Source organism: Parasteatoda tepidariorum, chromosome X1, assembly GCF_043381705.1.
Source record: "Parasteatoda tepidariorum isolate YZ-2023 chromosome X1, CAS_Ptep_4.0, whole genome shotgun sequence".
NCBI classification, from domain to species: Eukaryota; Metazoa; Arthropoda; class Arachnida; order Araneae; family Theridiidae; genus Parasteatoda; species Parasteatoda tepidariorum.
The window spans coordinates 4347127-4375122 of record NC_092214.1 but is presented as its reverse complement, the minus strand read 5'-3'; the positions used below and the strand labels follow the sequence as shown (position 1 = coordinate 4375122).

The 27996-nt window shown below is 27.8% G+C and overlaps 3 protein-coding genes across 5 annotated transcripts in view; all 3 read right to left on the bottom strand.

The window, feature by feature from the left end:
* The window catches only part of LOC107450407 (uncharacterized), a 477566-nt gene that overhangs the window by 7009 nt on the left and 442561 nt on the right, over positions 1-27996 (bottom strand). The window lies entirely within an intron of this gene.
* Positions 6431-12870, bottom strand: LOC107450400 (uncharacterized). The gene is made up of 3 exons (XM_016066186.3): positions 12774-12870; positions 12373-12426; positions 6431-7128 (listed from the first exon to the last, which is right to left on the bottom strand). The coding sequence occupies exons 2-3, from the start codon at positions 12404-12406 to the stop codon at positions 6518-6520; spliced, it is 645 nt and encodes a 214-aa protein (XP_015921672.1). The 5' UTR covers positions 12407-12426; positions 12774-12870; the 3' UTR covers positions 6431-6517.
* Positions 22634-27996, bottom strand: part of LOC107450387 (uncharacterized) — a 26735-nt gene continuing 21372 nt past the window's right edge. For all 3 annotated transcript variants that reach the window (XM_016066167.3, XM_043040645.2, XM_016066176.3), the window contains 2 exons: positions 25492-25564; positions 22634-22829 (listed from right to left, as the gene is read on the bottom strand). In XM_016066167.3, coding sequence (XP_015921653.1) covers positions 22707-22829; positions 25492-25564 — 196 coding nt within the window. In that variant the 3' untranslated portion in view covers positions 22634-22706. The remainder of the gene's footprint in view (positions 22830-25491; positions 25565-27996) is intronic.

Genomic DNA, 27996 nt, shown 5'->3' with positions numbered 1-27996 from the left:
AAAAGGATTCGCAGGCCACCAATTGGTAACCACTGTTCTATCCCATGAGCCATCGCGGTTCAGTCAGACTTATTAGTCATTGGGAATCAAAACCAGTCGTTATAGTAAATTTTATAAAGTTGCGAACATTTTATCTCATAACCCACTGTTTTGTTAATTCGCTTAACAACCTGTTACCATTTATTGTAATCAAATTTATAGTATGAACCATTCAGGACTTTGATCAAATATACGTATTCACGTGATTTTTCCATTCACGTCTATGGTATCAAATATGAAACGAGCATTTTTGATTCTAACAGCCCAAAACCACACGAACCTGATGTTATTTGGTAATCTCGTATTACATTTCATATTAGTACGTATCATAGTACATATACGTATTCTTTATTACGTATACTTTCAGAGCTTGCAGGCCTGAGAAAGCGCTTCTTTTTCCTTTCATCAGCCCGGAAGGGGTAAATCAAAAACAGTATATATATTTCATTTAAATATTTAGTTGTATCAGCTCATTTTTTAAATTTTCGTTATGTTTTATATTATTTGATGCAAAATTATTCTAAATCTATCTAATTTTTTCACTATTAAATTGGTTTAAACATTTCACAAACACTGAGAAAAATCAGTATGGTCAACACTACTAGAATATGGTAAAATTTATCGTGTTTTCTGTCGCTAAGGAAACATAAAACAGTACGATGATTTTTTTCAATACTTTGATCATGACTTATGGTAAAATTACAAATAAAATATGGTTTTATTACCATGCTGTTTGGTTGTAAATTTGATAGATAAAGTCAGATAATTTTTCAAAACAAAAATCAATAATTTTAACAGTTTTAGTATAATTTTAAGTAGCGCGAAATGTTCAGTTTAATAACCTCTATTTTATTTAATAAACGCTTAAATTAGTTCTCTGTCAGTAATTATTTTTTTGTTTCTATGTAAACTATAAGCTAGCATTTGCCAACGACCTTTAAAACTATAGAAAAAAAAGTGCATTTGTAAATATTCAAATGACTGAACAAGACTGAACTGAATCAGTAATTTAACTGTTACGTATCAGGCTGTCCTACCATACCAAAGCTATAGCTTAAAGGTAGCGGGTTTGAATCACGCTGCAAACTTATATTTATTTATTTATTTATATTTATATATATTTATATGTATTCATTAATACTTATTTATTTAAATTTTATTATTTATTGTTACACATACCAATGCAGATTTGTGTACTCATTGCAAAGTTCAGCTGATAAGCCCTTGTAAAATTTAACAACAATAACACAAAGATACATCCTTGTCAAAAAGATACATCAAGACTCATTAAAGGATTCAAAATCGTAAATTCCACGCTACAATGAATGCATTTTGTAATGTCCTTCTTTAAATTGTTCTACCAGTTCTTCAACTTGACTCATAAATGTGTGTGTAATGAGCTCACTGTGTAATGAGCAGAAAAACCAGGATATATATTCACCATATCTCTGAAATCTGGAAGAACTTAAGCAAATTAAAACTTTTTGCACATAATTATAAAAAGTTTTTGTTCAAAGATAATTCCAAACAAAAAGTAATTTGTAATAATAATGAATTATTTTAATTGCTTAATTTAAAGATAAGTAAAGATATACTTGAATTAGAAGGTATATATATTTTTAATTTATTTTAAAGGACAAACTGCAAAATATAAACAATCTGAACCATCATAAAAATTTTGTATTTAATCATTTGAAACTCAAAGACGAAAATAATTTAAGCTTTGTTAACCTTACAATTCAATTTTTCGAATATTTTATTTTTCGAATTAAATAACAAAAGATAATTATTAGTATTTTTTTATTGAATGATCTATGGTCAAACGAATTTTATAATTAGGAGTAAAAAGGTTGAATGCTTTTAGAGATATGGCAAAATATGCCAATAGTAGTATTTAAGGGGTCCAAACTCTTGACGCTCCTGATTAACCTATATTGAACATATTTTCCAGAGTGCGGCTACCCCCACCCTATATTTTGAAGGTCAAGAATCCAAATCTCATATCTGATTTTGTGCCTAAAATTATTGCCTGTATAAGCAACTTAACGTATTTAAGATTTATAATTTTATAATCGTCATTGAACAGCCGACCCAATTTCTTGGGTTTACGACTACTAATGTTCAACTCCGTAGCCTTGTAATTTTGAACCCGGTACAGAAGACAAGGGAACTCCTGTATCAAATATTCGGAAAAACTTGCCTTCATGGAGGACTTTTTGATGGAACTAACTCGCATTTGCGTTACACGGAGAGGAAGACCCCGAGATCCGCCCACGGTTAGCCTGACAGCAAAGGAACTTTAACCCATGATCCGTCTACCACTCAGAATATTTCACATCAGCACTGTAGTTGGTGCAAGGTGGATGCGAATTCGTGACAACCAGCCATCTCCAGGATTCGAACCTCATTGGAAGGTGAACACTCTATCCCCTGAGCTATTGCGGCTCACGTATTTAAGATTAGATCTTTGAACCATTAAGATTGCATCTTACCATATGAATATTCAAACATTACAACAAAAATCATTCAGTTGCACTATTTTTTTCGCACTGTACGTGTACATTTTATTTAGCAAGGAAAAAAACTGGATAAATGGTTATATTGGCTTAACTTTGTGATGGGAAAAATAGTGGCCTCAGACATTCTGGAGGAATTTATTAAACAAATGTTACTGCACTGTAAAACTTTTTTATACACTTTTCAAGCTTTTGCAACTTAAACCATATTAGTGTTGTGTAATTATTTCCTATTTGACATAACTTTATTAGTAAGATCTTGATTTCCTATTTTTATTTTAGAACACATGCTAAAAAAAACAACAACAACATGCAATTTACCAAATCACATATTATTTTCACAAGGTCTTTGTTTTTTTATTCACTTTACGATTAACTTATGAAATCTAAAAATTATTTTACAAAAAACAAAATATATAATACCGTCCTGAATTTTTTTAAGGTTTATTTGATACTCAAAAACATGTTTACTTGCCATCAATAATGAAATTCATCTTTCTAGAAAGATAACAGACATTACATTCTTTGCTCTCAATAACATCTGTTTCATATCATGTTTGGAAGATTTTAAAAAACATTTTATCTTTAAAAAGTAATATCGATTTACTATCTATATTTAAAGATTTGGAATAAGAAAAAAATCATTTTGAGGACCCTTATAGTACTTTTTAGATAAGAAGGAAATAGATTTAAGGTGTTACAATAAATTGCAATAATCGAAGACTTATATTTCGCCCAAAATGAGCAAAACTAACCTTGGTTAACCAGATTTCTTTCTGTCATTTTCATTCAACTTTAAACATATTTAATTGGTAATCAATAAGACTCAGTGCTCCATTCAATTTTTAATTATTAGCAAATATAATGATATAATTCTTGGAACTTTATAATAAAAAAATCAATCCTCAGCATTATAAGATCTCAAAATTCTTGTAAAATGTAAGCATGTTTTTTTTTACTTAAATATTACTTATTGCTAATATTTCTCAAGTCGGTTGAAGTTACACTTTTCCAATTTTTTTCTCAGAAAGTCTCAATTTTTGTTCATTTATCATTAAGATATTTATTTCGCAATGCAAATCTTTAAGATTAAAATATTTCTTTTTTTAAATTATTCATCAAATTAGAATAAAATCACGTAAAAAATCATTAAAACTTAAAATTAAAAACTTAATTTTATAAATAAAGTTGTTAGTATAAAAAATATTTTTAAAATAGCTAAAAATATTATAATCATATTTAAAAAATATTTTTTAAAAATACATTATTTTTATGATATTTAAAGAATATTTTTAAGAAATACATTATTTTTATGATATTTAAAGAATATGTATTCAGTTTTTTTTTAATTTTTAAAAATCACTTAAAGAAATTAAATCTATGGAAAATTATGGTTTCTATAAAAGTTTAAAGTTGATCCCTCTCTGTAATCTTCTAACCCAATATTATGCATTGCAGATCTCTGCCAGCCATGGACCACAACTTTATTAAAAGAAATAAGATAAAGTATTAAAAATCACATTTAATTGAAAACATTAAAAAGACGGAGATAGCATAACATAGGTTATTCATTAGATTATTTGACTTTTCTACTCATTTCTCCTTATTAATTTATTTTTCTTACAACGATTAAACTATTAAAGCCGTGCAATTAGATATTTTGAAAGCAATAAATTTATAAATTATAGTAGTATTTAAGGGGTCCANTATATATATATCATTGTATATTAAGCTGCATACATATATGTAGCTATATATTAAGGTTACACGAAATATTTAATAGATTTTTCCATAGAACTTTCTTTTCAGAAAAAACTTTGCCCTTTAGTTTTCTCTGCCACTATAAATTATTTTAGATTGAATAGGAAAAGGACCACCAGTTGAACCAAATAGGAATTATCATTTATATGACCTCTTATTAGTACAAACAGGTGAAAAATAATTAATTTTCAGATTACAGGTTAATGATTTTTTTGCAACCAAATCAGTTTAAAAGTTTGCTATTATTTGTCGTCACAACTGCTCTCCTTCTATAATTTTATTTTACTTTTTTAATTAAATTTTTATTTCATAGCTCATGGCCTTTCAAAAGATTTAATTTGAAAAACAAATAATGATGTTATTATCAACTAATCTTAGGCAAAATACCATATTTGTTAAAATTTTGTCACTTCTTTACTTATTGTCTCACTTAGAAGCATTTTACGGTATGGGCAAAAGTAACTATTAAAGATGCTTTAACATTGATATTTTTATTGATTTCTAAAAAAAAAAATTTTTTTTTTAAATATAAATATTTAGAGAGAAAGGTGGGGTAATTCCGGGTGAGATAAGTTTTGAAGGCCTGTTTGACCAAAAATCTGTCTGATTTAACATTGTTTAGTTGCATACCATATATATCTTTCTCGAAATTTAGGTGTACTACTATACTACACTAGGTGTACTACTTTCTTTATAAATGATATTTTCTTCTAGAAAAATTCAAATTACCCGGTTTTACTCTATTAGTGAGGTAAAACCAGGTTCACATGCTAACTCTATGGGAAATTTTGAAGTACTAGAAATTCAGTAAATAAACAACGAATATTTCTATTTCATCTTACAATTTAAGAAGGAATGCATGTAATGTACATGTGATGCAGTTAAAGCTATTGTCAAGGGAGAAGAAAGAAAAGAGAGGGACAGTTGACCTAGAGTGGCTGAGGGCCCGGCCAAAGGTCTTTACAAAAAATATAGTGTTTATCAATGTGTTTTCAAAAGAAAATGGCAGAGAATTTTTTTATATCTATATAAAATTATTAATTTTATATAAGAGATCTTTAAACATTCTACTAAATAAAAAAATAAGGCCTTTTGCGTTATGAGGACAGGACCCCGGAATAAATTTTGTACTGAGGCCTGTAAAACCTTTGTCCAGTCTTGGATGTAATTGTCTTCTTCCTCCGCTGCACTGCAGCTTTCGTGGGCTGAGCTTGGTTGGGAGACATTAGGGGGAGAGGAGATATCCGGTCTTACCTCGAAAGCAGAGAATCTCGAAACGAACCGAACAGCAGTGCTGCTTATTGGGCAAAATTCTTATTCCTTATAAGGGTTTGAATCTTTAGTAAACGTATAATAATCAGGATAAGAAATAATTTTTACAGTTGTAATGATCAATTAATAAAAATAGTTTAAAACAAGAGAACATTATAGAATTGACAAAGTAAAACTACACAAGAGCAACAATAGCATGCCAATATGGTAGATCCTTCTTCTTGACTAGTTAGGTCAAATTCAGAGTTAATCCGCTAGAAAAAAAAACTAATTTCGAAAAAATCGAAGTACCTGTGGTTTCACCTTACTCTCACCTATAGGAAATAATTAAAAGTGAAACTAATAAGCTATCAATTTATTCAGGAGAAATATTACGTGCTTTAATATATGATTTCTGAGATAAAATATTTGTAAAAAAAAATTAGGAAATGAGTAAAATTGTAACCAATGAGCAAGTAAATTATTCAGGATAAATATTATTATGAAGAGAAATTATCAGAGAAATCTTATACACATTGTTATTTGTTATATATGTATTGTTATATATGCTTGCGCTGAGGTATCTCAGATGTTTTACTTTTGTTGGCAATAGAACAGTGCAATGACATAACAATTTAAAATGTAAAGAGAATGTTAAAAAATCATGTAATTTTTTGAAAAGCCTCTTTACATTTTAAACTATTACGTCTCTTCGGAAAACTATCTTTAACTTTCTTTTATGATCATATCTTGCTTAATCTTGGTTTTCTAAATCAGTTGTCTTTGTTGTTTTTCTAAATGCTATTATTGTGTTGTTTTTTTCTCAGATATAGTTGAATTAAAATAGACGTCCATTCAAAAAATTATTGAAAAAAATTTATTTTGCAAACAATTTGAAGTGATACAAAATATAAGTCTATTATAAAATGCTTTTTGGCATAAAACTATTTTTAACGAAGAGGCATTGGCACTTGTCCAACAGCTAAGTTAAGGGCATACTGGAATCTGTTCTGAACAACATTGATCACCTCTTGTGTCACCCGGCCCTTGTAGTTTTCTTCAAGAACTTTCATCTGTTTGTTAAGAGGACCTAATCCAGTAAAATGTGTATCTAATCTTCGAACTTGACGGACTTTGTATGACCTCAAAGTAGCTTTACTATCGTGCAAAGCTTTGGAAACTGAAACATCTACAATTGCATTGGAGGTGTTGCCATTAGCGTCAATGGTTACTTTAGGAAGAACTCCATACTTTACTCGTCCTTTGTAACTGGTTTGTAACATATTGAAGGATAGAGTGCAATTGATTACTGTGACAGAAGATATGTTGGTTGGTCCCTGGCATTCTGAAATCCTTATAACTTGAGACAATCCACTCAGAGAACCTTCGCTGTATTCAGCTTTCCCGTGAACTTTTGTAAAGAAGATTTTATCTGTATACTCAAAAGTGTAGTCAGGAAGATGCGTAGGATCCAACTTTTCACTTTTTATAACATTCTGAAGAGTTGTGTGAAGTACATTATCCATGTACTGGTTTCCAGATGGTGCAGCCAAGGCGCCACCTAAAATAGGAATTTTTAATATTTAAGCACAAAATAAATGTTTGTTGAGTAAGATAACATAAAAAACATACGCACAACAAGAATAAAAATAAGCTCAGAAATATTTATATTACGCACTTGCGAGTTTCCAAAAGAAAATATATTTAAAATTTAAAAAATCTTTGCGAATTAAACTTTCGGAAATGAGTATTTGCTGGTTAATTTTTTTTATTCAAATAATATTTTTTGGGACATTACAACCATCTTAAGTTGTAGTGGTAAAATAGCTGCACACACATCAGTATCGTATTCGAATCATCACTATGGATGGATTGTTATTTGTCTTCAACTGCCAAATAGTGTGACTCTAACACGACATTAATAATCAAATCAAATTAAATAATTGGCAAAAACTAATAAATAATATCCTAACACACAAACCAAATAACACGAAAAAACCGATTCGGTTTGGTAGTCACTAACCAAAGCAAAATCCATATTTAGATAAAAATAACAATTTGCAAATTGAAGTTATAAGTTAACACTGATCTTGATAAATCAACAATCTTTGCGCAACTTTCTTTTCAGTCTATTTAACATAGATTAGCAGTGCCTCTTTTCGACTTAATCAAACAAGTAAATTGCATTAGACGATTTGAATATGATTTCGTAATATTACGATAATTCGTTAGATTTAGAAAAATTTAATCTTTTTTTTCCCACTTAAGTATTGTTTTGTGACTGATAGTGTGCATGCTTTACAGAAGAAAATTTGGAGTTTGTCGTGCCATATTATCGTTCATATTTTCTGCAAAATGAACCATATTGTTATGCTTTTTGAACTTGATTACATAACATGGATACATAATATGAAGCATAATACAAAACTTAGGCAAAAACAAGGTTTATTTTAACAGTTTATTAAGGTTGCAGCAAACTTGTCCGATAATATGGTTTAATATCGAAATGATATTCCTGAGTGTTTAGTAAGTTTGTCTTTTTATTTCTACATTTTTGGACAAGACTTTTAAAAATTTATTATACAAAACATCCAATGTAAATAACACAATCCCCTAAATAACAGAAACATTGAATCAAGTAATATATAAATTTTCTTTTGTTTATATGAATAGCAACATAAATTCATAGAAAGAAAGATTTTTATCTCATAATTGCCAGCATAGTGAGTTACTCAAATTGTTTAAGGCAAAATAGAAAATACTTCGAGTTGTATAAATTTAAGACGATATGAAAAACTAATCACATTTTTAAATATCTTTTTACCGAAATCAAAAAATGAACTGAATGCATCACCTAAAATGTAGTGTATAAGGATATGACCCATACAACTGCGAAACCCAAAATTATTTTTCTTTTGCGTATTTTTTAATTCCTTTCTTTGGATACGTAATTCTAGTGCTTTTTCAACATAAAGAACACATTCTTCAAACTAAAATTATTCTTTCTGCACGGTAAATTTTACCAAAATATTGTAAAATTTACCATTTTCTGGCTCTATAAGAAAGCCAAAAAGCAAGGTAATTTTTTGATATTAACTTAAGGTAAAAATGACTATAAAATATCGTTTTATCACCATGCTGTTTGGAAGCATGCGTTAATTTTATCATGATAACTCAGAACATGGCATAAAAATCATTTATTTGGTTAAATTTACTTTACAATTTTGCGTTTTTACTAAATGTGTAATAAGACAAATAAGATCCAAAATATAGAAGACCAAAATTTCCGGTAAACCGTTTTAATACGAACGGAAAAATTACCAAATAAATAGTTTAAATATTATTTGGTCTTTTCTATATTTTGGCTTTATTACTACGGATATTTCAGTTTTATTATCAGAATTATGTTTTTGTTTTGTTTTTTACCAGAAATGTCATTGCTATACAAATATGGTAATTTTACCAGAATTGGTTTTCTACGTGTAATTTAACCTAAGAATTCGAAAACTTACTCATTTGTCCGAGCCCCTATATTGTTAAAACTAGAAATATATTTTACTTAAGTTTCATTACTTATTTAACAAATTGCCCATTGTAAAATCTTTCACTTCGTAAATTTTCATATTTTTCGCTTAAACAAAAAGATTGCTACAATATTATTAATGTGTTATAAAATAAAATTCAAATTAAGCTCTATATACTTAAGAAGATAAAATTTAATTTTTTATTACAGTCACAGTTATAACAATCATTTTTCACTAAACAATAATAAGTTATACACTTCAGTAAAACTTGTAAAAATTAGTAGATATAGTTTGAAAAAATGTGAGTTTATAAAAAAGTATAATGCGCTTATTTTTATGAAAAAATGTATTAAATTCATATTTAATCAAAACATATTAAATTGACTAACAAATGTATAAAGTTACATAAATTTTGCTTGAAAATTTGTGAAAATACTTTTCAGGCACTATCTTTTCATATTTTGTTTTAAAAGAAAATTAAATTTCTTGACAAAAGAGCTGCAACCAATTAATAGCCAGATTAAAAAAAAACAAATACTTGAACCCCAAGGTAGTGTTACACTGGTGCCTAAAAGTTAAATGTGGAAGAATGCGAATGAATAAAAGTCAAAATGTTCAAATTTACTTGTAGAGAATCACTGTTTGAAATATGCATTTACAAAACATTTCAGTCCATATCGGTATGTTCAAAAGATGGGCGCATGACAAAAAGAGTATAAAATCAAGAAACCGATTCACGTGCCTTACGGATATCAGATGCTAGGCGAAGGAGCTTGCTAAATAATCAAAATGACCGAAGGATGACACAAAAATGTTGAATGGACATGTTTTTGAAAAGGAGAAATATTAAAATGCTGGAATGTTGTCGATCCCAAACCAATTTTTTTTAATTTTATTTTATTTATTTATTTTTATTTATTATTATTATTATTTTTTTGAAATTCTGAATGATCCTCAGTATGTGATCTCAAGACAGTGACAGAGGCTTTAATCCAAGGGAGATATTACTCAACACTTAGTACAAGGTCAACCAAGAGTTCATGGAAGATAACGCGCCTAGTCACTATGCGATGGTGTGGACAACGACTTCCTCGAAAGAGAAAACATCCTGCGCCTTCAGTGGCCTGCTTACTCCCCTGATCTTAATTCTTTTGAAAATGTGTAGTATATACTTGGGAGACAAACTGCATTCCTTCCTCACCCATCAATTATGTTCCAGAATAGAAAGGAGCTTTCCGTAGTGCTTGGCACTCTTTAAGACTACAACTCTTCCACATTCTCACAACATATATGGGCAATTTGTGCGTGGCTACCAGATGTAACTATAGAATTTATTAAGCTACGAAATGATGCCTTAATGGAAATTGATTCACTAAAGTATAAACAATGAGTTAGCGTTGTTTTCTTTCAAATTGCTTATTTGGATAATAAAAGTTATTGATACCCTTATTTTGCAATATTTTCTCATATATATAACTTATAGATATAACAATATTACCCTCGCTTGTATAACGTTTCCCGCTATTCTTGCTCAGTGGAACATCAGTTATGCTCCTCTTTTGGACACCAAAAATGTTTAGTATGTTTTAGTACAATAAATAAGAAATTGCTTTATAGGACTATTTAGATTGAATAATGAAGTTTGAATTGAATTGTTAGTCACCTATATGGATTAGATATACAAGAGACCTAATGTACCAAGTTTCATTAAAAAGATTGCCAAGTAATGGATAAAAGATTGACCTATTAATTAAAACACATTTTTAATTACACCTAATTAAAAATAATTTGCTTGCGGTAAACTTTTAAGAAAAAAAATCAATTTAGAAAAAATATGATCTCAAATAAGGTTTAGAAAAATGCAACAGTAAATGCTTTCAAAAAGATGCGTTCACAGAACAAAATAAATAAATAAAAAATTAATTTTCATAAGATTTTATTAAAACACAAAGAGTTATTTTTTCAATATTTTTTTATTTTAAACTAAAACGTTGAAAATCATTTATGCTACATTTGTTTTAAACGTTATTTATGACCAAACATTTCAAAAATTAATATTATCTTTTTATCTGGTGTAATTACTCGTGTATTGATTAATAACACACTAAATTGTCAATAGCTTTTTAGTAAAACTTAGTAGTGCGGTAATTTGTGGGAGTATACCCGACATCTGTATAAAAATAAAATATTTAAAATATAAAAAATTTTCATTTTTTGCATTCTAAAGGTTCGTTGTTCCCTTTACTTACCATTTGGTAATTAATTTAGTTCATTTATTTGAAAATATATCAGCACTTTTACCGTGCGTTCCATTCTTCCGTATGGTGCCGAATGCTGGCTTGAAACTTGAACTTGAAACTTTTCAAAATAGATGCTTAAGAATAATACTAAAAATCTTCTGGCCCAATAGTATAACAAATAAAGACTTTGTAACAAAAGCTATTATCCCATCTGTTAGTGAAGAAATCTTAAAACGAAGATAGAAATGGCACGGCCATATACTAAGAACAGATACAAACAATCTTGTAAATGTTGCAAGCTCATGGGAGCCTAACAGAAAGAGAAAAAGAGGGAGCCAGATACTAACATGGCAAAGATGCACTAAAGAAGATTTTAGTACAGCAGGATTAACTGGATGCGAAGAAGCACGTTGCCTAACCAAGGACAGTTGTGTGTGTGGAGCAAAAATCTGTGCCAGTTCGGCACGAAGAGGATAAGTAAGTATATTTGCATTTTTCATTGGAACTGTATGTACTATAGTAACAAAATGACGACAATGAGTTAAATTCAGTAATCTCTAATTTTTGAATATTTAGTCTAGTTATTGTTATTCGTGTCAATTTGTTCATATTTGTAAAACACTTAAATAGGTTTGGAGTTCAGTTTTCTATTGATAAGGAATTATATTAATAATATAAAATTTTCTTTCATTTTTAATGTCGGGCATATTCACACTTAGTTTGAAAAATTCTCTCTGAACTTCTAACTCAGATTTTTGTTCAGGATAGAAGCGATATCCTTTACGGGTACTCAACCCCAATTCTCTCTATATCACCCAATGCACAAGGGAGAAATTTCCATGCACTTTCTTAAACTCAGAATTTAAATAGAAATTTTAGTTTCAAAAATATATAAATTATTAATTTCTTCTCACTTAACTTTTTTTTCCAAATTAAAACGCAAAAATACGATTTTCTGTTAATGTTTTCACAAACTAATGTGTAAAAAAGAAAATTAATTAAGATAGAGAAAGGCAGATGAAAAACATATAACCAACTTACCACAAACTAAAACGAGGCAAAATAATGACAACATATTTCTTCCCTTAGAAGTATCTAAAAAATAATGTTAGATTATATTTATATAAACCAAACTTCTTATTAAAATTAACTTCTTAAGATTTAAAAAAAAAAAAAAAAAAAAAAAAAAAAAAAAAAACTACTCTCTCAATTAAGTTATATTCTTATTAAATAAGACATAAGTGTAACACATTTTCGCTAATATTATCACAATATTAAAAGGATAAGACAAATCGTTCCATAAAAATAAAAGCAATTAACGAATCATTAAATTGAATATATTTTTGGGTTTTATACTTTATTATTATTGTATGTTGATCAAATTTAATTAAATTAATTAATTCTAATCATTAATTATAAAAATCAATTAATTGATCTCTTACCCTTTTTAACTCTGGAAGACTAGATTTGTCTGAAAGGTACAGAATCAATTTATATTATTTTTTTGCTTATTAAAACAAATAGTTCAAAGGTTTTTTTGATATCAAATGATAGTTCTTAGAAAAGTGATTAAGGTAAAATTATGAGAACTACCATCTGCTGATAGAAAAGAACATTTATAAAACAAGAGAGATAAAGAAATTGCAAGTAACGCGAATGCAATTTACTAACAGTAATTACCTTTAAGAAATATTTTTTATGAAATATATTTAAAATAATATTAAAAAATAATTTAATTTTTTTAAATTAGGTTATTTATATTCATCAAAATGTTATTTTTTAAAAAAAATTGAATATTTTATAACTAAATAATAATTTATAATTCCTATTTTTAACAAATGATAAATTATAATATATATTTTTATTTTAATGATAAACAAAATGTACGTAAATAATGTTAATTTCCTTCCGTTAGAGCAGAGGTCGCCAAAGTGGTCTATATAGACCCCCAGGTATCTATTTAACAGAAGCGGGGGTCGATCTGAGCCAGGGGGTCGATCCGAATCGGAAGGGTCGATTGGATGTCGAAGAAAAAACAGTTCTTAATATGCAAATCACACATACCTAATTGAGTAGGTAAAATGTGTGAATTTTTTTACAATTGACTTAATATCAGACATCATTTATAACAAACAAATGAAACGATTCCTATGTGTCTTCTATGCGAAAAAAGGAAATGACTACATGAAACCGTCAAGATTGAAAGATCATCGTGATAGGGTTCACTCAGATAAAAAAAATAAAGAGCTTGAATTTTTCAAAAAACTTAAAGAAAAATTCACATGTCAACCAATTATAAGAAGTCTTATAAAGCGGTCTACTGAAGTTGAAACTGAAGGAAGATCAATAGCTTCGTACAAGATTTCGCTTAATATTGCAAAGAAGGGGAAAACCACACGCTATCGCTGAAGAAATTGCTATGCCTGCAATTAACGACGTCATTCAGGATGTAATGAAAAAAAGACTGTTAATGTTTTAAAATCATTGCCATTAAGTGCAAATTCTGTAAAACTGCGTATTGACGAAATGGCTGAAGAAATAGAAAATACGGTAGTTTCAGAGCTAAAAAATTGCAAGTTCTCTATTCAACTTGATGAATCTGTTTTTGCTTTTCTTATGGTGAACGTTAGATATTTCAGTAAAATGAAATGACAAGTCATTGATAAATTTTTATTTGCTAAATATCTTGAAACTGATGGAAAAGAGAGACAATTTTTAGTTTTCAAGAATATTTAAATATATTATGATATTCCACTTGAAAATATAATAGCGGTAGTCACAGATGGGGCACCTGCTATGGTAGGACGTTACCGAGGTTTTACTACATTTCTCAAAGAAAAAGTGCCCGGTATACGCACTATTCATTGTGTGTTGCATAGAAACAACTTAGTAGCAAAATATCTGAGTCCAGAGTTACATAAAGCTTTACAGTTTTGTATTAAGTGTATCAATCAAATTAAAGCCCAACCTCTTAAATCAAGATTATTTTCCAAACTTTGTGAGGAAAACAACGAGTTATTTAACCAATTACTTCCGCACACCGAAGTTAGATGGTGGTCTAGAAGTGTATGCTTGCAAAGGCTTGTAGACCAAATGACTCCATGACCAAATTTCTCAGTGAAATAAACCCTGTTCTGAGTGATGTTCCTGAACCCTGTTCCTGTTCTCTCCAAAACAATAAGAACCGCATTTTTTATTTAACGGATTTATTTGGAAAATTTAATGATGTTCAAACAAAGCTGAATGGAAAAGATGTAACAATTATAGAAGTTCAAACAATACTGTTAGGCTTCCAAGTAAAATTAAATTTATTTAGATCTTCATTGCTACGTAAGGATTATCAGTATTTTTCAAATCTGCGACAGTTAGAAAAAAAAGAAGAAGACTTGGAAATATATACAGGTCATCTTCAAAAATTGAGCGATGATTTTAAACTGCGCTTTGTTGATTTGGAAAACATTGACATCCCTGATTGGATTATTGTGCCATTTTCTGCTCAAATTGAAAATATGGAGATCAACCTGCAAGATGAGCTTGCTGAATTATTTTAGGATCTTGAAGCAAAGACGTTTTTTAAAAATTTAACAATAGGCAAATTTTGGACAAATATAAATATAATGCAAAAATATGTAAAACTTTACGAAATAACTCAGCCATTTATGCTAGCATTTCCAAGTTCCTGTATGGTCGAAGCCGGTTTCAGTCACGTTAATTCAACATTAACTAAGCACAGAAATAAATTAATTGCGGAGTTTTGAGGGGATTTCAGATTAAAATTGACCAATTTTTAACCCAATATAGCGAACCTTGCAAAAAAACACCAAGCACACCCATCTCATTAATTACGAAGCAATAAATCTATAGTTACTTTACTTATTATTTCTACTTATTTATAACTAGCCGCCTAAGGCGGCCAGCTGTCCGCCACGCTAAAGGTTTTCACAAATTAAGTTTTTTAAAACACAGCAGGAGATCTGAAGATTAGTGGACAATTAAAGTGTTCCTGTCCTGCAATTTTGCCTTCATATCCAGTTCTGCTGCAGATGTGTTATAGCTCTTGAGGATGTTTGAAATTATATAGCTACAACGCTTAAGAAAAAAAAAACTAAAATGCTAAATACATGAAAAGAACACGAAAACGAATAAATTTTTTATGGTATCAATTTCTATTTCTATATAATTTTTTATGGTATCAAATTCTATTTCTATATCTGTTACGTCAAGCACTCAGGTATTATAATTTGATCTAGTTGTGCTTGTATAATTTTGATCTAGTTGCGCTTTCTACGTCATTTTGTTAACATCGTTTGGTTTGTTATTTAACATCGTTTGGTTTGTTATTTCTAAGTTAACTTTCAAAAAATTGGCTGGCATCAGCATTTTTATTCTTTAAGTTGTTTATTTTTTCTTTTGGAATTCGTTCCTTTTTAGCGAAATGTTTTTCAACCTAATCGAATTCTTTGCCGACTGTTCTCTGTATATATAAAGAAAATAAAGTAAATATTTTTAAAGTGTTGTGAAAAGAATTTTTAGTTGTACAAAGTACTACAATATCGCTATAAAAATTATCGTCTTCGCTTAAGAAAAAAAAAATAGAGCGTGGAAAGAAGAAGAAAAACTTATTATAACAATTATGAACAGCGACAAATATATCAAAGCGAAGCGTTCTATTTACGTATCGAATATGTTGCCACATTTTTAATACAAAAGTTAAACTTTTCTCCACTTTAATAAATGTAAACTAATGCGAACTTTACAATTAAATTATTAATTCCTTCGTATATTATTGGTTTAAGTTGTCGAAAATTAATATTTCAATTGTAAGGTTCGCATTAGCATACATTTATAAGAGTGGAGAAAAGTATATGCATTTTTAAATAGTTTTTTGAATATGGCTCATTGAAGACGAAAAAGCATAGATTTTCTTACAAAATGACTGATAACTAAAAAACTAATCCAAATTTTTGAAAAGGAAAAAAATACTTCTTCATTATGTCAAAACACAATTATGTGCCGAGTTTCGTGCCTGGGCGAGGCTTCTGTGGCGATATATTGTGATTACAGACAGACACACACACAGCCGCGTTTATTATTATGTATAGATTACTTATTATTTAATAAATATTAAGGTATTTAAACTTCAACATTAATATATTTTTCATAAAACTATTGTTACACAATGTACTATTACTTTAATAAATGTTTAAAATCATAAAATAAGTGTACAAACACAGTATCTAATAGAGTTTTATTTTAATTAACAGAAAATTACTCTTATGGGGTCGATGGAGATTTCGAAAAATTATATAGGGGTCGATGATCAAAAAAGTTTGGCGAACCCTGCGTTAGAGTAACCATTAAATTTTTTTTTTTTATAATGCTATTTTATATATAAAAAAAGTATTAGTACAATTAATTTAAATGAAAGATTAAAAAATATATATTATATGAAGACTGTTAAATGTTATAAAAATATTAATTTTTATATTTTTAAAAATGAAATACTATTACAAAATTGTCTCGAAAACATTTCATACATTAGTCATATTTTGTTAATGAAGCATTTGAAAATATTTTTTTAACACTGTTTCAATAAATATAGCTAAAATTAAAAATATAAAATGATATAATTTGTTAACATCTTTAAATTTTTTTTACTCTTCATTATTTGTTCTTAAATAATAGTTCATTGAAAACACATTATTATAAATTCATTAAAAAATATTTCAATATACGTTGCTACTATTTTTGTTTCTTCATTATATAAGTCAAATTGTTAAGTCATTAGTCAAATTGTATCCGTCAGTATATAACGTTTAAAAAAAATTTCCCATATACAAATAAATATATTTATAAAAAATCAGTTTCAATAATTTACACATAATTTCAATTTTTCGAACTTTAGTAGGGAAAAAATTTGCAGCAACCTTAATAAAGTGTTACAATTAACCTTGTTTTCGTTAAATTTAAGCCATATTATTCGTGCAACATATTTCAACTTTTTTTCAAAGCGAAATGCAATTCCTGCCAAAAGTAGCCAATTCAAGCAACGCATTACATAACATTACATACACATTTTTTTTCAAAACAAATTGTCTTCTGTGAGAAATATTGTCTCAAAATTTTGAAAAAAAAACTACTTAAATTGTCATTAATTTTAATAACTATTATAAATTTGATTTAATAAAACCATATTTGTGATTAAAAAAAACATTCTTTTTAAATTAAAACAAAAACATTCTCCCCCCATCTGTAAGGAAGAGAGAGACAAAGACAAGTTAACACGCTAGTTGCTGATTCATGCGATATCACATGTCAAAATTCTTCCCCACAGACAGTTTGTGTCAACAAGACAAACAGGTGCGCATTATCATCCAACTATTTTTGCAGAAAATATAAAGTTTTCTCATGATTATAATATATTGTTTATTAAAATATACTAACGTAAAATTTCAAAACTAAACTAATAACTAAAATAAGAAAATTTAACTTTGATTTTATCTTTATCGATTACCACTGCTTCATGATAGATATAGTATAACCAGCCACCTGCACTCGGCTGGCAATAAGCATGTTAACTTGGGCACCAGTTGTACTCTTGCGTTTCTTTATTTCTTTTCAATTTCAGTAGAAAACTAAATCTTCTTTTGCAGTATCCTAAACTTGCTCGTTAGTATTTTATTGCGCAATATTTGATTGAATTTCCTGCAGTGTGCCCTGCATCAGTGCAGCTTTTTATTGATTCGAAGAATATTCCCAGCAGAGAGAAGTACGAATAAGTACCTGCAATTACGAGAGAAGAATAAGTACTCAAAATTATGAGATTCCGTCAGATAAGCCAGTTGTCGATCATTCCAAGTTAAGTCAACCAGAAAAAATTGTTTCATTTTGTTTCTGGACCAATCAGAAAATGTTACTTGTATGTCGTAATTCTTTAAAGTAGTTAAATGGCAAGAACTCTAGTTTATCCTAATGCTTGATCGAGGAGTTCCCTTGTCTCCTGAATTGGGTTCAAAATCACAAGACTACGTAGTTGAATATTGATAGCCGTTAACTGAGAATTGGGTCGGCTGTCCAACACCGGTTATAAGATAAAAAAAAAAAAAGATCAACTCATTAATTTGATACTCAGCCGCGATGGCTCAGGGGTAAGAGTGTTCGCCTTTCAATGAGGTGAACTGGGTTCGAATCCCACCGATGGCTGGTCACGAATCCGTATCCGGCTTGGGCCGACCACAGTGCTGACGTGAAATATCCTAAGTGGTAGACGGATTATGGGTTAGAGTCCACTTGCCGTCAGGCTATCCATGGGAGGTATTCGTGGTCGTCCTCTCCATGTAACTCAAATTCGGGTTAGTTCCATCAAAAAGTTCTCCACGAAGGCCAACTTCTCCCAATACGTTATCCAGGAGTTCCCTTGTCTTCTGGATTGGTTTCAAAATTACAAGGCTACGGAGTTGAACATTAGTAGTCGTAAACCCAAAAATTGGGTCGGTTGCTCAACTACGGATATAAAATAATTTGATACTCAGCATACCTAGGCGTTGTACGGATTATATTTCATCACATGGGTGGCGTTCAATGTGTAACACTTTTCTTTTCGTTCTCTATCTTCTGTTAAATTAGCGAGTTCAAGAAATAAGTCACACTTGTTTTGTTTCTGAATCCTTATTTGCAGGGTCTGACATCATTCTAAATTTATAGACATGAGAGTATTTTCACAGCCATTTGAATTAGAACAGAAATTCTTTTCGTTGTAATCTTAATTGATGACAAGTTTGAATTTACTTACCTTTTCAGACATCTTTTCTCAAGGCTATCTCTTCTTAATGGATTTATGTAAAGTCAATAGAGCCAAATATGAAACAAAACTTATGTTTTATTTTATAAGTTTAATGTATGCCAAATTATTATAAACTTCAAGCCTATCTGTCCATATGTAAATATTCGAAGATCAGTTTAAATATGTTCTAAAAAAATTAAGAGTCTCTAGTTTAAGAGACAATTTACATATTCTAAGTTTTGGAAGTTAAAATATTTAAGCATACTACATTACGGAATAATGCTCTTATTAAAGGCTTCAATTTAAGTGTTGCAATATAACACAGGGCGTTCTGCTATCCCCTTTGATGAATATTTTTAGAATTCTTGTCAAAAATGAAGTGAAAAAATATACACTTTAGGGGTTGCAAATTAATATTTTTGAGACGATAAACCATCGAATCTTTCTCGAATCATCAGTGATGAATTGTAATGTAAAACATCGAAACCAGTTTAACTGTCTGATAAACCTCTCTCCTTTTCTTCTATTAATCAAACGAGTATTGATGTTTTTAGTCCCACTTTCGACAATATATATTTTTTTCTTCACATAAAAAATAATTTGTGATCCTCGATGGGCCTGACTTTTTAATTTTTCTTAGACAAGAAATCTATAAATAGATATTTAAGATGGTCATTATAACTGTAAATTTCTTGCAAAATAAGCACAAACCAAATCTTATTAAATAAAAAACATTAAGAAATAAAAATATTGATATGTTGTAGCAATGACACAACTATAATTGCAACAATAATAGAATTTGGTCTCTTATTTTGAAAAATAGTGAATTACGTTTCATTAGAATTTAAACTTGTGTTAGCAGATGAAGATACATGTGCCAGCCATTTTTACAAAACTTCGTGTAACTCTGTATGTGAGATATTGAAATTAAATCGACAGAGAAAAATTCATTTCACAAAATAAAATAATTTATGAATCTTACTATATTTTATGTACTACAGTCGGACCTCTATTTAACGAAGTTAATAAATCCCATAATAAGTTCGTTATATGGAAAATTCGTTTAATAGAAAATCACCTTTTGAAATATTTAAACGACACAAAACAGGTTTTAAATTCATAAACACAAGACATAATTAAAATAGCAATTGATACACCTTAATCTTGTAAAGTAGTATCTATTTATTTTATAAATCTTAACCATAAAAGAAACCTGTATGGAAAGCAAGAATAGGAACATAATCCAGTGTTACACTATCATGCTACATACACTTTCAACAAAAAAAAGGTTAATTTATGAGTAACATTATAGCTGCATTTATTATAAAAGTAATTTTAAATATATGTCACCACATGCAGTCTAAAGTTTAATTGATACTGATAAAGTCCGTTAATTTTGTATGAGTTTTTTGTTTGAAATGCAGACAAAAAGAGAAAGGGATTTTACTGCCCTCTCTAAAAGTTAAGTGGCTTCAAAAATCAATTCAAGATCATTTCCCCCATAAAATGCGCGAACAAGATTAAAATGTTCTGAAATATTTGGGGAAATAGGGAAAGTGGATCTCAAAAAAGTTGGTTAAATAGAAAATTCACTTTGCAATTCAGAAGTTATTTTACGAAGAAATTTCTTAAATGTTCTTGGTTCCTCAAAAAAATTTGCAAAATGGAGAATGGAAGTTTGTTAAATAGAAGTCCGACTGTATATACAATTACTGAATGGTTATTCATTTCAAATACAGATATGTCCATAAATCACACAGATTAAGCTCAACAAAAGCTTTAGTAAAAATTTTAAAAATACTTAGCTCCTTTTTAAAATAAAAAAAGAATAACAAATGGATGTGTTGGAAAAGAAATTTTATGATAACATAGGTTGAAAAGTATTAGAAAAAAAAATCATGTTCTATAACAGTTGAAGAAGGTGTGGTTTGTTTTAAGATCCTGAACATGCTAATTAATTTATGCAGATGACATTTTAAGTTACAAATATTGTTCAAATTTTGTCATTTAAAATTACTAACTTTAAAATAATGTAAAAATTTGTATGATTTACATCTCCAAATTTTTTCAATGATTAAGTTAAAAAATAAAAAAAAATTAACCATCAAAGATTATTTTTTTGTGGAATTATCTTTGGATTAATACATTTTATTACAGTGTGCAAAATGTTTCGATTTACTTAAAAATTTCTTAAGAAACAGGAAAATACACAAAAAAGGGAATATTAAGCTTGATCTCCTGCCTAAACTATTGGGATCATTTTTCCCAGATTATGACTACTCCACATATTTTCGAGGTCAAAAATTCAAATTGGTGAAAAAGTAAGAGATCTATATTCAGTAGAAGTATTTCTTTCTGTTGAATTTCATAACATTAAATATCCTCTGCATTAAAAAATTTAAGGTTATATTTAACCCATAAGATTGAATCTGAGTATATATGAAAATCCAAACACTGCATCAAAAGTTATTCAGGATGTTCTTTCTTTGTGCACTGTAAGTACAAACAAATTAGAGCATTGAAAAAAGAAAACTGAAGCTCACACATGAAGACAAGAAACAGAAAAATATATAATGAAGTCATTACTTATGGTATGAAAAGCTAAAAGAAAAATATATTATGAAGTCATTCCTTATGGTATGAAAAATGAAGTGCTAGTGGAAGAATGTTCCAAGTTCCAAAAAAAAAGAAGATTTCTCAGAGAAAGATTTTATTAAAATTTTCATTTGATTATAAGACATTTTATGATTTTGCTAAATTTTTAAATATCTCAGCCAATGAAGGTATTATATAATATATCCACTGTGTGGCAGAAAAATCTAATTGCAATTAAAACAAAAATATTCACATTAGAATACCTTTTTTTTGGCTGCATACTACGATGTCAAGAGTAACAAATGCTGTGCAGTTAGCAGTGTAAGTAGGTGTTTTGATTTGCTTAAAAAGAAAGATTCAATTTTGATTTTTTACATATTCAGACCTTTTCTTCAAAGTAGAATATTTTAAATATTTTTTCGTCACACAAAGAAAAACGGAAATTCATCAAAAAAGAAATATATTTAAAAGAAAATACGTTTTTGTATTTAATTTCACATTAAAAACCAACAATGATAAAGCATAAGTGGACACCTCACAATATACTACATAGTACATCAAAATCCAATTATCATATCAAAAATTATTCAGGTTAATTGGTTTTTACTTTGCAAACTGTAGATACCAGAATTGTACTAAACATATTCCTTCATTCAAAAACTTAACAAGCATGACATTATGCAATTGGAAACAAACACTAAAACGTTTTTCCTTGTTGAAAGAGATAGGGCCATTTCAATGCTGTTTAAAATTTTGCTCATTTATCTAGCCTTCCAACCATACAAAAGACCCAGAGAAACAATGAAGTAAAATAGAACAACTAAACTTTAAAGCTAATTTACTCAAATTCATTAGATTGTCTAGAACCTTCTTTCACCAAACTCATCAAAAGTTAGTTTAATACAAAATGTAAAGAAAATCAAATAGCTTAAATAAACATTTATTTCTGTACAAATGGATACAAATATAAAATTTATGAGTATATGAATTTATATATTTATGAAGAAGTAAAATAATGATTTGGATATTGTAAATATTCAGCTCTTTCTTGACACTCGCCATCAGAATTTCTAAATGCAGACTGTTTTAAGGGCCATGTACTTATCTTTGAATGAGTTGCCTAAAATGAAAAGAAACTAAATTTAGAAAATGTTAAATCCTTAACCCTAAAATTTATTATTTCAAAATATTAAATTAGTTACAAACAATATAATTTAGTTGAATATAAAATACAAAAATTACAGAAATAAGAACCTTTTAAATGTTTTCCCAAAAGAGAAAGTCTTACTGCACTTTCAGGATATAAAACAAATAGTTAGAAAAATTAAATGGGTGAAATGCAGACACCACTTTTATTCTAATTGGTTAGGAAAAAATCTTTAGAGATGTCACAGTAAAAATAAAGTATTGTCACTTCAAGATTTTAAATAAGGGCAAAACTGTTATTGACCAGATTTTTTCCACAACATTAAAAATTTATAGTATTTTATTTCAATTTTGTTGTTTTAAGCCTTTCTGATAATTTATAAAGTATTTACAAAACGTTTTAAATTGCGTGCAAACTAAAAAACATGTTGCAGAGGTGATACTCAGGACTAATTATTTAGGTATGGTATATTTTAGTTCTCAAGAATTAAAATAAAAATCACTTATTTTAAAAATTTTCAATATTTTAGTTTACTATATCTTAGCATTCAAATAAAGCTTTAAAATCCTTTTACAATTGTGTCATTTCATTTTCTACATTTTTATTTATTTAAAATTTAATTGTTCTTTTAATTTGCTTCACTTTTGTTTTGATAAAGTAGACCATAAGTAAAGATTCTGTAACACATATTTTATATTACATACATAACATTTTAATAAATATGACACAAATTTGAGACAATATTTTTGCCAGGGGAAAAAAAATTGCAATTTTAAATAACTTTAAAGTTATGTGAAATAGCATTGATTTAACTAAAATCAAAAACAGCCAATCAGTACTAATTTTGAATACTAAAAGCTTTCTAAAATAGCTATGATTTGTAACATAAATAATTAATACAAAAGAAGTATTTTTATTTTTTAAACACTTATTTTTAAATGTTATATTTTGAAATTTTCACAGTACCTATTTCTATTCAGATTTATTCAATAAAAATTTAAGCAAGGAAAATTAACTGTCAAATCTATTTTATAAATTTTGTTTAATAAAACAATTATTAATATGAATAAAAAATTCATAATTTTTTATACATAATTTGTAGACCGTAAAGATAAAAATAAGAGAAATAAAATTATGAAAAGTGGTGAAATATTGCTAAAAAAAACTTAAAAATAGTAAATGTTTTTAAAATGTTAAAAGTATAAATAAAAAAAAGTGGACAAATTTAAGAGAAGAGGGCAAATTAGAGAGTTATTAATTAAAGTAATCTAAGCAGTTTATTTTGTAGATATTATTAATTTTGCATTTGCATCAATTCATTTGGTAGACAAACCATAAAGGGTTGCTCATCAGTTACTTTTTGTTCAGGCATATCTTTTCTGCCTTAAAGTATCAAAATGAAACAAAAGAGAAATACTTAATAAAAAAAAAAGTTCTGAGGCTTCAAAAATATGCAAACATACATTCTTTTATTTTTATCTGTAGATTTTTGAAGCCAATGAATTTTTTTTTTTTTTTAATAAGTAATACCTTACTGTTTCAGTTTCTTGGTATTCATTTAACATGTGAACTAGTGTTTGATAATTTTTATTTTCCTTTTCTTCTAATAAATTTAGATAATGATTAATCTTAATTTGACTTTTCGTTTAAATATGCTATTTGTAACATCTAATGTGTAGATTTTAATGAACAAGATTTATTCACTTAGATCTGTTACTTATAGAATAAGGAAAAGGGAGGTTTATATGTAATCTGCAGGGAAAAAAAAAATTCCTGATTATTTAGAGAAACAATTCTAAAAATAATGCACACATCTATACCAGACATCAATTAATAAAACATGAAAATTATCAGGATAAAAAAAGCCAGTAAAATTTTAAAAGCACGAAGAATTATAAGTCATACATATCAATATCAATACAAAATCATTATCTTACCTGTATACTATATATTACATTATAAAGTTCAATGTCATACTCACATATTAATACACACACAAATCAAACTCCTTGACTAAAATAGTTCCCAACATTTTAATGAATTTCAAACACAAGACTGTTTATTATTAACCCCCAGCAAACTTTGAAAAAAATTTAATACTAACACCATTAGTTTAAGAAATAAACCAAAATCCTCAATGGAAATATAATTGCATCTAAAAAAAATATTCAATCTATATAGCAAATAAATTATAAATTTTTATAACGTTTCAATATTGGATTAAAAATTAAGAATTTTGATCAGGAATTTTTTAATAAAAATTATAACATCTACAAAAATAAAACATCGATAAAAAGGAAATAGTATTACAACTTCAATTTTTACAGATAGTTCTTTTTCAGGTTTTTAGAAAGGAATTTTCATTTTTCCTGAATTATTTTCGTGATTTAAGGATTTCAGGCTGAATTGTTTAAAGATTGCAAAGTAAAAGGGAAATTATTGAATTATTTGACAATTAAAAAAATATATTTGCGACATATTTTTGATAATATACTTTACTAAAAAAATAATAAATTATTGAAAAAAATAATTATCAAGAATGAATTTTTTTAAAACTTAAATAACAATCACTCAAAATAATTGTTTTGAGTTTAAACTTTCATAAATTTAATTGATTTAAAATTTTACGTATTACCCATAAGCATTCTTCTTTAGACTCAGATATGTTTTCCAAACCACCAGGCATGCTTTCACCACTGCTTTGTTTTCTATAGGAGTAAAAAAAAAAAAGATTTTATATATGTTTGTGTGTATAGATGTATATTAGGGATGTAACAAATACTTGGCCACTATTGGGTATTCGGCCCTTTTGCCGAATATTCGATTGGCTGAGTATTCAGCCAATTATTATTTGAAAAATTTATTTTCGACAAAGAATTTTTTGGGGGAAATTTTAATAAATTTAATAAAGAATAATATAAAATCATATTTTTTTACTATGCATTATCAATAATAGTTTTTGTGCAGCATACTTACCAAGTTCTAAAACTTCTTTATTTATGTTCTGCAAGACACATGGAAAAGTAGAACTTGTAGAATTGAAACTAGATTACTTTATACTGAAGCATGAGTTTTGTTTTGTGATGATTTTTTCGTTTAATTATATCCAGGGAAGTTAATTTCACCGTTTTTTAAACACTCTAAGCTTTAAAATTGAAAACTTTTTTTTCCATTTTTGCTTGTTTTTCTGTTGTAACTAAAGCGAAGCATGTTAACGGTGCATTTCTAATGGACTTTTTCTTTTATTGCTACTTTTTTCTTGTACAGTAAGTTAGATAACTAGCTAGTATCAGGATAACTGTGGTTCTCAACATTAATGTTATATATCAGAATTATGATCAATTTCTTAATTTTATTCTTTTTTGATTCTTTTTATTGACTTCTCTTTTTTACCAGGGTTATAACGACAGCATTTTTTAAAGAGTGTTTCTAATGAAGATTTTTCTTTTATGGTCACTTTTTCTAAAAACACGTCAATGTGAAAAAGTTAAATTAAGATTTTTTGTGCTATATCTTCGAATAAATAAAGAAGGTTTTTTGTTTTGGTTTTTATCTAGCTTTTTCTTTGTTAAAAAACTTATGATTTTATAGATGTTTTTATTATGATGCAGCAAATAAGAGGGTTTATATTACTCTTTAATCATCACTTTTTCATTGAAAATACATTTGAAAATAGAACTGTTTAGTTTTAAAATTTTCTTTCAAAAATTAAGATAATTTTTTCTTTTGTATATAATCTTTATTTTTAATAGGTATTTTTATGATAGCGCTGCATTTTTAAATGTGTTTCTGATAGATATATTATCTCTTTTAATGATTCATGGATAATTTTTTTCTGAAAAAAATTATTTCTAGCGTTGAAGTTATGTTTTAAGAATTAAGAGTATATTAATTTTTTATTTTTTTTTCAACTTTACAACTTTAGTTTTTTGTCTTTTTTTAATTGCTGTTGGTCATTTTTTCCCCTCAAATATTTCCATGTATCTTAATATCAATTTTTTTTGGTATCTTAAACATTTCCATTAAAGTTTTGTTTGTTTGTTTTTTTCTTGTTTATCCCATACCAATAATGCAGCTAAGTTTTGATTGTTTTTGAGCAATGACTCAACTTATTTCTTTACAAAAACTATTTATTAATGATTTATAATTTTTCTTGTTGATATTTGGTTGATTTTTTTGGCCGAATATTCGGTATTTGACCAAATTACTATTTGCTACATCCCTAATATATATATATACATAAATATATATATATACATAAATATATATATACATATACATAAATATATATATACATATACATAAATATATATATATATTAAAAATGTGAGTCATTAATTATGGACACACTACATAACAATAAAAGCTGACATTCTCATCAAGCATCTAAAACCAATAATAAAATACTATTACACATAATTGTATAATCAAAATGTTATTATACTTATTGCATTAACTTCTCAAATTTTTAAAAACTAACTAATAACTCTGGTACGGATTCTTCCATATCCATTGATGCAATGCAAAATAACAGAAGTGACAATTACAGTCTTTAGTAAACAACTTTTTGCAAATGAAATTTACCGGTTTTGCTTCGTTTCAGTAAATTATCTAAATGCTACTTTGGAGAATGATCCATAGGTTAAATATGCCTTTGAGGTTCCAACTAATAACAATTTACAAATAAGTATTTAACATAATGGTATCTTGCACTATAATAAATACCACTAACCACACATGGAACTACAGTAGAGAACCAATTAACCGGGATGCTCGGGACCATCGCTATCCCGGATGTCTGAATTTCCCGGTTTTCTGGATCCGCCAAAAGTGCCGTTAATTGATGTTTTATCAAACCCAAATTGCAAGGAAAAAGTTAAACATATTTAAAAATAGGGAAAAAACGAAAAGATCTTCTAAATTAAAAAAAATGGTAGAAAAATAACATTTAAAAGGATAAAAACATTTGCAAATTTAGACAGAAAAACAAGTTTAAAAAATACATAATTTGCAAATTTATTTTTTGATAATAATTAAAATCCCCAAATTAACTAATATAAAACAAAATCAATAATTAAAAAATGCAATATATATTTCGCACCTAATTATACTGGGGGGGGGGGGGGAAAAGAAAACTTAT